Raw genomic sequence first — 13,618 nt, forward strand, 5'->3', positions numbered from 1 at the left:
AAAATTTCCCCCCCCCCCCCCCCCCCCCCCCCCGTAATAAGGTCAGAACGGGGCCTGTAGGATCACTTGAACAAGAACCGCAATGGTGGATCAGCCCCAATTGCCATACCTCTAATCTTGGGCCTCCAAGTCGGGGTGGTTGCGATTTAACAAGCCGCAACCATGTTAACCCAGCTCATCGAAGGGACTCAAGGTGTGGTGTGACCCCATCAACTCGATACCACCACTGAGGTGCCATGCTAGGTTACGCATGGGCAACCACCCCCGACCTCATCCTCCCCGAGGTTAAGTGTAACGTCGGGGGCCCAAGCTCGACCGGGACAAAGAGCTTGAGCCGATTTGGAGGTCAATTTGCTATTCGCCTAGTGTGACCCCAAGTGTCAACCTCAAATGTGTGAGAAGGTGAAGAGTCTGAACTCGCTTTACTTTGGCTCATAGCTAACCTCAACTTGATCAAACCCCACTTTTTGTTGAGTACACGTTGAGAGACTCATCTTGTCCTGGTAGACATACTCATGATTTCCAAGCTCACGTCGAATAGCTCGTCTTCCGAGAAGTTGAGCTCACGTTGAAGAACCTTCATTGCCCAGCAAAATCGATGTCATGATTTGTTAAGTTAGTGCCAGAAACCATGCCTCATTCCGGGAAGTCGGGCTCGTGACATACCGAGCTCGTGGTGAAAGATTCATTTTGCTTTGAGAAGCTAAACTCATGGCTTGCCGAGTCCACCTCGAGGAACTTATATGCTCCCGAGCAATTGAGCCCGCGCCCAAGGATGCGAGACACTTCGGAAGGCCGACTTCGTGAGATCGCATTGAAAGCTCGTCTTACCCCAAGTAACCTAGATTGTGGCCCAAGTCGTGTTTTTGCGGTGACGATCTCACCTTGCCTTGGTTGGTGGCCAAGCTCAGCTTGCTCGTGCCCAACTTGTGATGGTCGAGCACATTGAACGACTAGCCTCACTCTACGAAGTCAAGGTCATGATTTTTCCGACCTCATGCTGATTGTTATGCCTCATCCTAAGAAACCGATGTCATGAATTTTCGAGCTCGTATTGAAAGTCTTATACCCCAAGTGTCGACCTAGAGGCCAAGGCTGCCAACCCCACATTTGGTTCTCCCTAATACTGCTATGAAGGGGTTGGACCCTAAGTATCAACCTCGAGGGCGAGGGCATGGATGACCTCGACCTCAATTCTTCCAAATGGAACTACGGATCTTGGCATCGCTTATTGCCATACAAAAGGATTAATTCTTAGCTGAGGTCGAAGCGGGCCGACCTCGAGCTTGATTATCCTTATGGCCGTTCTGAGGTTAAACCTCACCTAGTGCCGAATTGGGAAAATCTATACATAGTAGCAGCCGTGGTCCGTCCTGGTAGCTACAAGCTTAATACCCCAAAGGGAAAATTGGTAAAAAGAGTTTTAAACTCCGAGTACTTGATCAAGTATTTCCAATAATTTCACTTTGTAAGGTGGTTCGACAACTTCAAGTTCATTGTCCTTTAATAGTCATCCAAAGACAACCTGATGAGGAACCAAGTGTTGATGATGTTGAATTCAAGGATTCAGTGGTTTTCTCTCTCAACTACATGGAGACCATGCTATCAACCATGATGTCTTTACTAAATGATATTTTGAAGAAACAAAGTTCCATGGTCTAGAACCAACGCCACATCAATGACAACATTGAAGACTTAAAGGATATGTGCGTGCTATTGGCAAGAGTCTTGGTGAGCTGCACGAAAAGGTAAATATTTTTATCTGTGGTATTGCCTCCATCAGGTGATATGGTGATGATGATGCCAAAAAGGGGGGAATGTAGTATAACACGGAAAGGCAAAGGCAAGAGACGACCACTATTACTCCAGGCAGAGAAATCATACCGTATGTTCCATACAAGGAAGACAACAATGACAAATTCCTTCCTTAAAAGCTGCCTATATGGACTAAGAAATGGGATGTAAAGCGAAAAGTTGACAACATAGCCACTTGCAATGAGGAAATTGCGAAGCAAAGGTAGAGAAATGAAGTGGCTGAGCGAGAACGAAAGAAGAGAATAATGGAATATGATCAAGCTCAAAAGGAAGTAGTCGAAAAGCTTACATCGCTGAAGAAAGGCTCATTGCTACACAAATGAGCACCTTGCTGGGCTGCTGTACAAATTGATGATGGAAAGTGGAATTTCACTCACAAATAGAAGAACGACCTTGGAGTGCATCCTCTGTTGAAAGGGTGGAGTGTTAAGTTATGAAAATCTGATAAAAGCGTTCTCCAACTACAACAAGATTTCTATCACCACTGATTTTTAACATTTTGTAGTTGAAAATAATGCCTTAGAGTCGATAAAGAAGATCAATGAAATCTTAAGAAGGGAAGAAGAGAAGACGAAGAAGAAACAAGAAGAGAAGAAATGAAGATTTCGTTATGTTTATTTAAATTTTTGTGCCACTAAAAAATGTAATTTGTACTGAATTGATGATTAATGAAAACTTTTTAGTGTGTGTTGCGTTTTATTTTAAGTTGTTTATTTCAAATTTCCTTAGAAAATTGTGTTAAACTCTAGTTATGGGTTGAATTGAATAATAAAAATCAAATCAAAATTGAAACAATCACATAATAAAAATATAAGTTTTGCCATCATAAAAAATGGGAAAATTGTTAGGAACAATTGTACATTAGATTTTGATGATACCAAAAGACTTAGGAAATTTTAGTCCCCAATTCGTTTTATTTTCTTAGACTAGAAAATCTTTTTATTTTGTTTGAATAGTCCGAATTGTAATTTGAGTGGTTACACCTCGGATAGTCAGCAGATAAGTCTACAAAGAGCTTCGAAGAGTTAAGAAGTCGAAGAGTAAAAGATCAGAAGGTTGCAATGGTCGAAGAATGAAAAGACCTGCCTATCGAATATAAGGGACTTAAAGTAGTACTCAAATAGTAAGGACAACTACTTGATTACAAAAGATTACAAAGCTTAAGCTTCGAAAAGGTAACTTGAAAGGTAAGAGTTGACCATTCGAAGGAACTATTCTAGACATTCTCTAAGCAAACAGTTCGAAACCTTAAATAACTAGTAACTTTATGAGAAATGTTACCAAGGTGAAAGGAGTCCTAGGTATATATACATTCCAAAGTAGATTTTCCTTAAAAACCTAAACAAAATGTGCAAAGTAAAAAGTAAGATTTAGCAGGTAAAGGCGTGTCAATGGGTGAAAAATCTGACACCAAAAGTAACATTTCGAATTGTCCACTGGTCATTACACAAGGGTCAAATAAAGAACATTTGAAATTCTTCTTCCTCCAATAGGTTTATTTCAAATTGCCCTATAAATACTTTCAATCAAGACTGAAGAAGGTGATGTCCTTTCAAGTGAAAAATATACAAGTGTTCAAAGCTTTCAAGTGCTAAAACAAGTGACTAGTGAGAGAGAAACTAAGCTACACAGCTATATCTAATTGAGACTTTGGCTAACGAACAATGATGATCAAAGACAAGACTCAAGAGCAAAGTCTACGTGTTGGAGGATCAACAACTTTGTGTTGAAAACCTTTGTATCTCTACTCGGTAGAAGTAGAAAGAGGCGGAGTAACAAGTTGAGGCTTGTGAAAAACCTAGGTGTCTAAGGCCGACTCTATGTTCAAGGCTTAAGTGGTCTTTATTATACTAAGGGGTTTAGTGTAATCCTCCAAGGAGTTTTTTAAGAAGAGTGGGGTAGGCTGGTTAATAGCTGAATCACTAAAAAAATCTCTCTCTCCCTCTGTCTCTAGTTATTTTACTGCCTTTATATTATTATCTAAACAACCAAACCCAAAATTTTTCAAGAACAAAATTGTGCTTAACTACTAAAAGGGTTCACATTTTTTTCCGCTGCAAAATCTTTGCAAATAGTTATTCAAGCTTAAATTCAACTAAAGTCTTGAACTTCAAATAGTAAATAATTTTAAAAATTCTCTACAGGTCTATTTGTCACCCTCTAGACTTGTAACACAATCCTTCGTAACTAACACGTTTTTTTTTAGTAATTATTAAAATATTTTTTATTTATAATTTGACATGTCATTACCATATAATCTACATATAAGCACTAATATTTTAAAATCAATTATATTTAATGACAACTCATCAATTTGACTTAATTGTTTTACCTGGAACAACAGGTAAAAAAAAAATGCTAATTGCACAATTTTTATGTGTTTAATTTCTCAATTACACACTTATTTACTCAATGGTCCAATTACAAGAAGTGTAAAAGTTCTACCTATTTAATGTTTTTTCTTTTTAACTTTTGAATTTTATTCTTAAAAAGCCATCAACTATCGTTTGACAATTGGTGGCTAGTAAATAGACAAAGGAAGCAATGGTCACTTGCATCAGTCCAGATTTGGACATCTTTTGTGGTCTAGATCTACATAGCCACCGGTTGTTGAATAATGGCCAGTGACCTTTATCTAAATAAAAAAATAAAAAATAAAACAAAATTATACACTTGGACCAATGTAATTATCAAAATGTCAGGTATTAACATAGTCAATCGGACATCAATGATATGCTACAAAATAGGTAAAATTATGACATAATTACACTATTTTATCGCATGCTTTTTTCATTTATGGAATTCAATTGTATTATTCTTTGGACTTAGGAGCTCATTTGAATTATTTTTTCTCATTCTAATGATATAGTATGATACATGATTCCGATTAACTGGGTTGGAGTTTTCCACATTTAATCATCTTTGAATTCATTGGAACCTTGTAGAGTTGTAGGCATCTACGATATGTATGTATTCATATTTTATGGATTGAAAGAGTTACTCTACACTTTCCTATCTTTGCGTCTAGTTTAATTATCCAATGTTGATTCAATTTATTTATTTATTGTAAAGGTTGATTCAAACTATTTATTTCTTAATTTTTTTTATATTAATTTAGTATCAGTTAATAAATATTATATGTTTAGAAACTTTAATTATTTAAAAATAATATTAAAGACAAGATTTTTAAATTTAAAATTGTACAAATTAAGTAAAAAAAACAATTATTAAAGAAAAACCCAAGAAGAATTTGTTTAATTTTTTTTTTAATAGTATACAAAACAAACGTATTGTATTAGGACTATATACTATATAGAATAATTTTTTTTTTTACCAAATTATTTACCGTTTGATATGTATTTATATACTAGTTTTACTTCTGCATTGCGCGACTAATTTAATGTCCAATATTTGTATTTAAATAAATAATTTAAAGTATATCAAGTGTACGATTATATAGGATAATTAAGTTCGTTATAGTTGACATTAAAATTAATGTTTAATTTACACTTTTCTAAAAACAAGTATCTAAATACTTATTGTAGTTGGTATGTTTTTAGGTAGTAGATACTACTTTTGATTGAAATTACTCTAATTTTTTTTTAATTTGCTTTTGGATATATAGGTTTGTCATTTTCTTCGTTTTCATTGCTTGTCCGCTACATTTTTGTTGGTAGTGTCTAATGTGCAGTTTTTGTTGGTAGTGTCTCATGTGCAATTGAGTTATACTGGTACTAATTTGCAAAGAGAATATATTTGGTCTAATTAGTTTTGTTAAATTAAAGAAATAGATGCATGGAATTCCTAATTTGATTTCCTTATACTAATATTTATAAAATTGACCACGTCATTGATCAAATATATATATATAAGGGAATTTATGTGAACAGCTTCCTGTGCAGCCGTGTAGATTGCCCATGAACTACGCCTCCACTGAGACTTGAACCCACTCCCTTCCATATGACAGCATAAATTGAGCACCACTAGACCACAAGATCTTTTGCTATTTATTGACAATTAGTAAATATAAACATGCAAATCAATTATATTATTACCAATTAACCATTTATATCATTTGGTAATATTTTTTTACAAAAAAATCAAAATAACATTTTTTTTGTTGTATTATATAGATGGAAAATATTTAATGGATTTTATTTTACTTGAGTTTAGGTTATATCATTTGCAAGCAAAGATGAGTTGATTAATTGGCTTCTACAAGAACCAATGCGTACCCCGGGAGCTCTTCATTTTGAGGAAAAGAATGCAACAGTGATAAGCTATGGTGTTCTAACAAATTCATCAACTTATATTGAAGTCCCAAGGCAGATTGAAGATCCCACTTTCAAGTTCAGAATTCCTCTCCAACTAGCTGCATCAAGAGAAATTGCTAGATCTTTAATTGGAGGTAATTATTAAGTATATTATTAAGCTTACATTATAAATTAATTAACCATGATAATATTTTTCATTTTTGTAATAGTGAACCCAATAATAAAAATATGACATAACATGTATGTTGCGTTAGTTATGATTAGTTGTCTGTCAAATTATTAGATTATTTTGTGGAATAGTCAGTTAATCACAATACATTATATCACACAATAGTTAGTTGTCTATCACTTTTTTTTGAGTGACGGAGAGAAACTACAGCCACTGTCCCGTTTTATGATTGTAGCTAATAAAAAGACTACAAAAAAATAATTAAACCAGTCTAAGTTGCTCATAATTTATAGGCTAAAACGAATAAACAAAACAATAACACATAGTCCCATTGGACTTTTGAGACAAGGTGCAGAACATTTGTTGACTTCGCACCTAGTCTCTCTTTCCCCTTCAAAGCATCTTTTTGCTTATATGAATATATAGTTTTTTCCTATGAAAATGCCAAGAATATAGTTGGATTTGCGGTACGCCCATGCTACATTATGGACTCAAATTCAAACAAAAGAATACTACAAGTTTATAAAAATGATACCAATTAATTGATAAGTATTACTTAAATATATTATTTTAATTTCTATTTTGTTTGTGTATAAATTAAATAAAATCAAATATTTCATGTTTGTTGTTTTAGATTCAACTTTCAGCTGGAACATCGCATTCAAGCAATTTGCACATCCTGAATTGAGAAGGCGCGACGACGACGATTATTCCATCTCTAATGAAATAGAAATTAATAATTTTGGCCCCATTTTTTTCTATGCGGTTTGCATGTTTGCTTTTGTGTTTCAGATGAGCTCCATTGTTGCGGAGAAAGAACTAAAACTTCGTCAGGTAATTATAGCATATATGGTGCCGGCATAGGAAGCTCAACTGGTAACAGATGTGAAATTCGTCATAATAGACCAAGATCGAGTCTCACTAGCGGTAGTGTAAGCAACCTCTCAAAATGAGGAGTTCGTTGTGCACAGTGAGCAAACGTTTAGCCTCTATTAGTCAGTCGAGTCACCATAATTTATTCCTCCATAAATTGTCAGGGCAGTCTAGCCTCTATCGGTCAGTTGAGTCACCATGATTTATCCCTCCATAAATTGTCAGGGCAGTCTAGCCTCTATTGGTCAGTTGAGTCACTATAATTTATTTGTCCATAAATTGTCAGGGCAGTCTAACATTTGTTAGTCAGTTGAGCATGGTTTATCCCTCCACAAATTGTCAGGACAATCTAGCCTTTATTGGTCAGTTGAGTCACCATGATTTGTCTCTCCACAAATTGTTCTACGGTGGACTATTCCACCTTTTGTCACAATCATATGGGGCAGGAGAAATGAACACTGATTATCAACATTTTCTTTTGGTTTTTACATTTACCCCTCATTTGATTGGTGCAGGCAATGGCTGTGATGGGCCTCTATGACACTGCTTACTGGTGCTCTTGGATTATATGGGAAGGATTTATGTCGTTGCTTTCATCACTCTTCATAGTTCTTTTTGGGATGGCTTTTCAACTACACGTTTTCTTGGAAAACAGCTTTGCCTTTGTGTTTTTGCTGTTCTTTCTTTTCCAGTTGGACATGGTATGCTATGCTCTAACTCCAACTCTATTCATTCTTAAATCACCACTTTACATCGGACCTTAACTGCATTGCCTGCCTTATATACAAGGTTGCTTTTGCATTCCTCTTCTCAAACTTTGTCCGGAAGACCTCGTCAGCATCATCTGTTGGTTTTGCTATATTTGTTGTTGGTGTTCTAACCCAGGCAAGTCAATACTCTTAGTTAAAGATCTAATAACTTACTTGAAGTTGTTAGCAATTACTGTAATGTGTTTGGGTTTATTAATGCTAAGATCAAACGCTTGCCACTATAAGTTATAACTCGTAGCAAATATGCAACTTTATTTTATTATATACCACCACCACCACATTTCGAGACGTAGGGTGTTGGGCTTGGCCCTTCAGCCTCTGCCCAACAATCCCCTAGCCTGTTGGACTTGGTCTTTTATTGGTCTCTGTCCAACAATCTTCTAGTCTACTGGACTTTGCCCTTTATTAGCTTCCGCCTAACAATTCTCTAGTCTACTGGACTTGGCCTAGTGATGAATATGCAACTTTATTTGCTTATACAGCCACAACATTTTTGAGACATAGGGTGTTGGACTTGGCCCTTTGACCTCCGCCCAACAAGGCGCAACAATCTCCTTGCCTGTTGGAATTGGTCCTTTACTGACCTCTGCCCAACAATCCCCTAGCCTACTGAACTTGACCCTTTACTGGCCTCTGCCCAACAATTCCCCTCTCCTAGCACTTGCCAGTCTTCCGAATGTTTAGCTGCACAACCTTCTTTATTTTCTGCCATTGTTATTGTTGCTTCTTGTTGTTAATCTCAACAGTTCATACTCTACTCTTTCTAGGCTTTCTCAGTGCTTGTATACACTGATACGAAATCGAAGCATATGTATCAAAGACTACTCTGGTCACTTTTTCCACCAAACCCTTTCTCTGGAGGCCTTGGTTTGTTATTGGCAGCTTCACGACATCCTGGGAATGGGATCAGCCAGAGGAGGCAATCTTTATGTGATATAGATGACACCTATTGCCGCCCAATTGTATGACACATTTTGTTTCTCTTAGTACTTTTTATTAGGTTGTAAGGAATTGTACTGTGCCTTGGGGTTAATGCTTTGCTGGTTCTTTGTCACTTGCCAGGGCTATTTTTATCAATGGCAGATAGCAACATTCTTCATGTGGCTAATTGTGGCAATTTATGTCAACAATATCTGGACCAATTCTACAGGGGTAAAGAAACCATATTTTTACTTTCTAAATCCCAGTTACTGGACAGGCAAGGGTGAATATAAGTCAGAAGGTATATATATTGAACTTTGATTTTGTCTCAATATATAATTTCTTTACTTTTCTAATTCCAAATGACATTAACTAAGCGCTGTCGGGTCTGTTCCTAATCTAAGAAAATGGCAAGTGTTGTGGATCCAGTTCTTCGCCACCGAATGATCGCTTCGCTGCAAATGATGAGGGTGTTCTCGAGGAGGAGAGTCGAGTGAAGCAGCAGGCAAAGGAGGACAATGTTGATCCTAATGTTGCTGTTCAGCTACGCGGTCTGTTCAAAACTTATCCCAAGAAAATAAAGCTAAGGTGCCGCTCTTGCTGCTTTTGTTGCTATTGCTGTGTATGCAGGACGAGAAAAGCGTACACTGCTGTGAAGGTGAGCTTTAATTTGTTCTTTCGTTGGCTCGCTCAGCTCGGTTTTGAAACGAAACTTGGCTCGTTCATGGCGGATTTTGGTTTCGGTGGCAGAGCTTATGGCTAAACTTTGAGAAGGATCAATTGTTCTGTCTCCTCGGGCCGAATGGTGCAGGAAAGACTACTGTAATTAATTGCTTGACTGGCATTACTTCTGTGACTCATGGAGATGGTAACAATTTATGGGATTTTCTTAGTCGTTGTGTGATCATTTCGCAGTTTTAATCTTAAGTTTTGCTTCTGAGTAATGATATAATGCACTTTTGACAGCTATGGTTTATGGGAATTCTGTTAGAACCTCTGCTGGTCTTTCAAACATTCGGAAACAAATTGGAGTCTGCTCTCAGGTATTTCCTTATCCCATTTCATGGAAGTAGTGTCGTAAAAATCGGCCTAGGCGCCAGGCGCCCCTAAATCGAGGGGATTTCACTCCTAGGCATCTTTTAGTCCACCAGCTGACTAGCAGACCAACTAGGCGCCCGTTGCCCGATTCGGCTAAGTTAGCGCCAGGGCCGGATTTTAGGGCGTGCAAGATGGGCAACAGAACAGGACCCTAAAATTTTGGGGGCCCCTAGTCTAGCCCTAGCCTAATAGTTAGTATATGTATTTGTTATTATATTAGCCCAAAATTAAGTTTTTTGCATTTTTCTCTTTGCAATTTTTTTTCAATTCGCAATTTCTTTATACTTTGATAGGGCCTCACTTATTTATCAGGGCCACGCAAATAAAAAAACCGTCCCTGGTTAGCGCCTAACTCGACCAAGGTTTTTTTTAGGGTTTAGGGCGCTACGCCTTATTATTATGATTATTTTACTCGGTTGCCTAGGCAGCACCTAGACGCCCTAGAGGCTAGGCACTCCCGACAGTCCGGCTAGTGCCTAGCACCTTCTATAACCTTGAATAGAAGAAGTACATTGAAAATGAATGCAATTTTAAAACCTTTTCTCCTTCTCCTATGTAACTATTGAATTATTGTTTTCAAAACCATAATCAAAATTTTGTTTCAAACATTATAGTATGACACACTTTGGGATAAACTGTCTGCAAAGGAGCACCTCGAGCTCTTCGCTAGCATCAAAGGATTGCCTCAAACTTCAAACAAATCTGTGAGCCTAACACCATATATCTTTTTCTTATGTTTAGTTTATCTCTATATTCAGAAAGGAAAAATGACATTTTTGATCTGTTACTTTCCCTTTTGGAATTCTAGTGTCTGTTTTCTTGTAATTACATAAATTAATGTAGGAGGCAACAAACTTACTGGCTCAAGTAAAGCTCGAGGATGTTGGGAAAGTAAGAGCGAGTAGCTACAGCGGAGGGATGAAACGACGCCTTAGTTTAGCCATTGCATTGATTGGCAATCCGAGGCTTCTGATATTAGATGAACCTGTAAGCACACTTAGAAAACACAACTCTTCTTCGATTTGTTACTATTCTGGCGTAGTGGTAAGCACTTGATCTTAACAAGTGGTAACGGATTCCTGGATTGTTTTTTTTCTCACTTTAGACAACTGGAATGGATCCTGTAACCCGGAGACATATCTGGAATGTGATCGAGTCTGCGAAGCATGGGCGTTCGATTATTTTGACAACACATTCAATGGAGGAAGCTGACATTTTAGCAGATCGGATTGGGATCATGGCGAAGGGGAGGCTTCGTTGCATAGGAAACGCGACCACGCTCAAGTCTCGATTTGGAGCTGGTTTTATCACTAAAGTCAGCTTAGACAAAGGAGAAGATGATGACAATACCATAGAGGATCACAACAAGCACCATTTGGCTGTGAAGGAATTTTTCAAAATGGTATTTTTATGTAGGAAATAGAAACTCTTCAATCAATACATTCTATATATCATTTAAGCTTTTTTCTTTCTCTTTTCTGTAGCACTTGGATGTGATGCCAAAGGAGGAGGATCCATCGTCCTTGACTTTTGTTATCCCTCATGAGCAGGAGAGGCAACTAGAAGTAAGGCTTTCATTGTATATGCTATGACAGGTTCTGTTATTCCTTTTTAGGATTCAAGCGCTTACCACTACGTCAAACAACCCTCTAGCCATCAATTGCTAGACTTGGCCCTTCACCGGTCTCCGTCCAACAATTCCCCCTTATTGTTGGGCATTGGGCAGGTCAACTGAGTTCAGTCCCTACTTGATTCGAGACGTGACTTTGTGACGTATTATAGAGGGATGTTGTTAAATGGTTAATGTTCACCTACTTATTCCCAATCGGTACTCTGTGGTTAAGCGTGTTGCATAGTGCAGTTACCGAGTCCAGTCTCTGATGGGATGGGTATAGGCCAGGCCAAGTCTAGTCCCCGGAGGGATATGTCAACCAGATAATCAAAGAACCTGATACCACTTTTTAGGATTCAATCGATCACCACTACGCAAAAAGTTAATAGCTTACAACAATGACGCAACTTTACCGGTTTCCACCCAACAATCCCCTAGCAACCAATTGCTAGACTTGCCTCTTCACCGGTCTCCACCCAACAATTCTGTTATTCACCGTTTTCGATTTTATTGAATTTTACAATGTTGATTTACATATTGGATCAGGAATTTTTCAAAGAGATGGAGAATAGAAAATCAGATTTTGGCATACAAAATGTTCAGATTGGGCTGTCTACACTGGAAGAAGTTTTCTTGAGTATTGCTCAGAAGGCAGAGTTAGACAGTGCAACAGCTGAAGGAAATGTCAAGACATTGACTTTACCTTCTGGAACTTCAATCCAAGTAAAGTTTCATACTTGAATGCATTTACATCATAGATTCAACAAAAATGCATATTCCCTATTTTTCCTTTGAACAACAGTTTAAATGGCAATAATGCAGGTTCATTTAGGGGCAAAATATGTTGAGATTCCTGGTTCTGTGTCGCCCGACAACCCGCGAGGGCTCATGGTTGAGGTGTATTGGGAACAGGATGACAATGGCAACCTCTGCATCTCTGGGCATTCTAATGAGACTCCGATGCCGTCGAACTTTCGTAGAACGCCCACTGGATTGGTTCCATAGCAGACTACTAGTGTACAAGGCTAAAAGTGTGATTACTTGGGATATATTTGATTTTGGAATGCATATGAAAGTACATCCATGTTCATAACATACCATAGATAATTGAGTAATGAGCACAATAAAGTATGATAATTGTTTGAAAGGGATGTCTTTGGGAAGTGGCACTCCTCTCTTTGTTCACAATTCACAAAAATACAAACTTGTGTGAAACTATACCTAATGTGAGACATTCAATTGTTTTGTAGCAAAAATTTAGTATGTACTTTTTTATGGGATAGAAAAAAAATGCTATATTTTCAATAAAGTTTTGCATTAGTGTTTGATGCCCACAAGGAACCCACCATATTGGGTTAAACTCCTCGCAAATTTTACTGTTGACTGTAGTTCATAGCAGTGTGGACCACGTAAACAAACGGTGTCGTTTGAAGTTTTCACGTTAACAGTGATAGACAGAAAATTCTGTTATAGTCCTTGTAGTAAACTCTATCATTATTCTGTTTCATTTTTACTAACATCATTCTAATCAAATATTCTAACTACGGTTTTATTTGACAATATATACACAATATATGAGATTTGTATACAATTTTATTGTATACACACTATAGTTTCAATACAACATCAATATAAAAAAAAAAAAAGGCAAAAACTTGTGTGAGACCGTCTTACCATGTGACGGGTCGGGTCTGATCGGGTCAAGATGTAAATATAACACTTATATGCACAAATGTCATACTTATATGCTCAAATGTAATACTAATCAGAAAATAAAATTTTTGTTACTTATTAGGGCAAATGTAATACTTTTAAGGGAAAATACAATACTTTTACATTTTGATTTAAAAGTATTACATTTTTCCTCAAAAGTATTATATTTGCCCTTATAAGTGAGAGGTACTTGTCAACATTACTTATTATGAAAAATGTATTACTTTTTCTCTTACAAGTAACAAAAATTATATTTTTGATTAGTGTTATATTTGAGCATATAAGTGTGAGATTTGCACATATAAGTATGACATTTGCATGGTGTATTGACCCGACCCGACCCGTCTCACGAATAAGGATCCGTGAGACGGTC

General features: G+C 37.1%; 1 protein-coding gene across 1 annotated transcript in view; it reads left to right on the plus strand.

Annotated features, from left to right (window-relative positions):
- LOC115996588 (ABC transporter A family member 11-like) overlaps positions 1 to 12,864 on the plus strand; it is a 22,010-nt gene extending 9,146 nt beyond the window's left edge. Inside the window, exons 2-16 of the mRNA XM_031235886.1 lie at positions 5,989 to 6,223; positions 6,893 to 7,092; positions 7,647 to 7,832; positions 7,921 to 8,016; positions 8,669 to 8,863; positions 8,964 to 9,123; positions 9,227 to 9,480; positions 9,573 to 9,690; positions 9,789 to 9,865; positions 10,535 to 10,624; positions 10,764 to 10,907; positions 11,026 to 11,322; positions 11,405 to 11,485; positions 12,079 to 12,255; positions 12,355 to 12,864. Coding sequence (XP_031091746.1) covers positions 5,989 to 6,223; positions 6,893 to 7,092; positions 7,647 to 7,832; positions 7,921 to 8,016; positions 8,669 to 8,863; positions 8,964 to 9,123; positions 9,227 to 9,480; positions 9,573 to 9,690; positions 9,789 to 9,865; positions 10,535 to 10,624; positions 10,764 to 10,907; positions 11,026 to 11,322; positions 11,405 to 11,485; positions 12,079 to 12,255; positions 12,355 to 12,537 — 2,493 coding nt within the window. The 3' untranslated portion in view covers positions 12,538 to 12,864. The remainder of the gene's footprint in view (positions 1 to 5,988; positions 6,224 to 6,892; positions 7,093 to 7,646; positions 7,833 to 7,920; positions 8,017 to 8,668; positions 8,864 to 8,963; positions 9,124 to 9,226; positions 9,481 to 9,572; positions 9,691 to 9,788; positions 9,866 to 10,534; positions 10,625 to 10,763; positions 10,908 to 11,025; positions 11,323 to 11,404; positions 11,486 to 12,078; positions 12,256 to 12,354) is intronic.
- Positions 12,865 to 13,618: the final 754 nt, after the last annotated feature.

Source organism: Ipomoea triloba, chromosome 11 (genome assembly GCF_003576645.1).
Source record: "Ipomoea triloba cultivar NCNSP0323 chromosome 11, ASM357664v1".
Taxonomy (NCBI): Eukaryota; Viridiplantae; Streptophyta; class Magnoliopsida; order Solanales; family Convolvulaceae; genus Ipomoea; species Ipomoea triloba.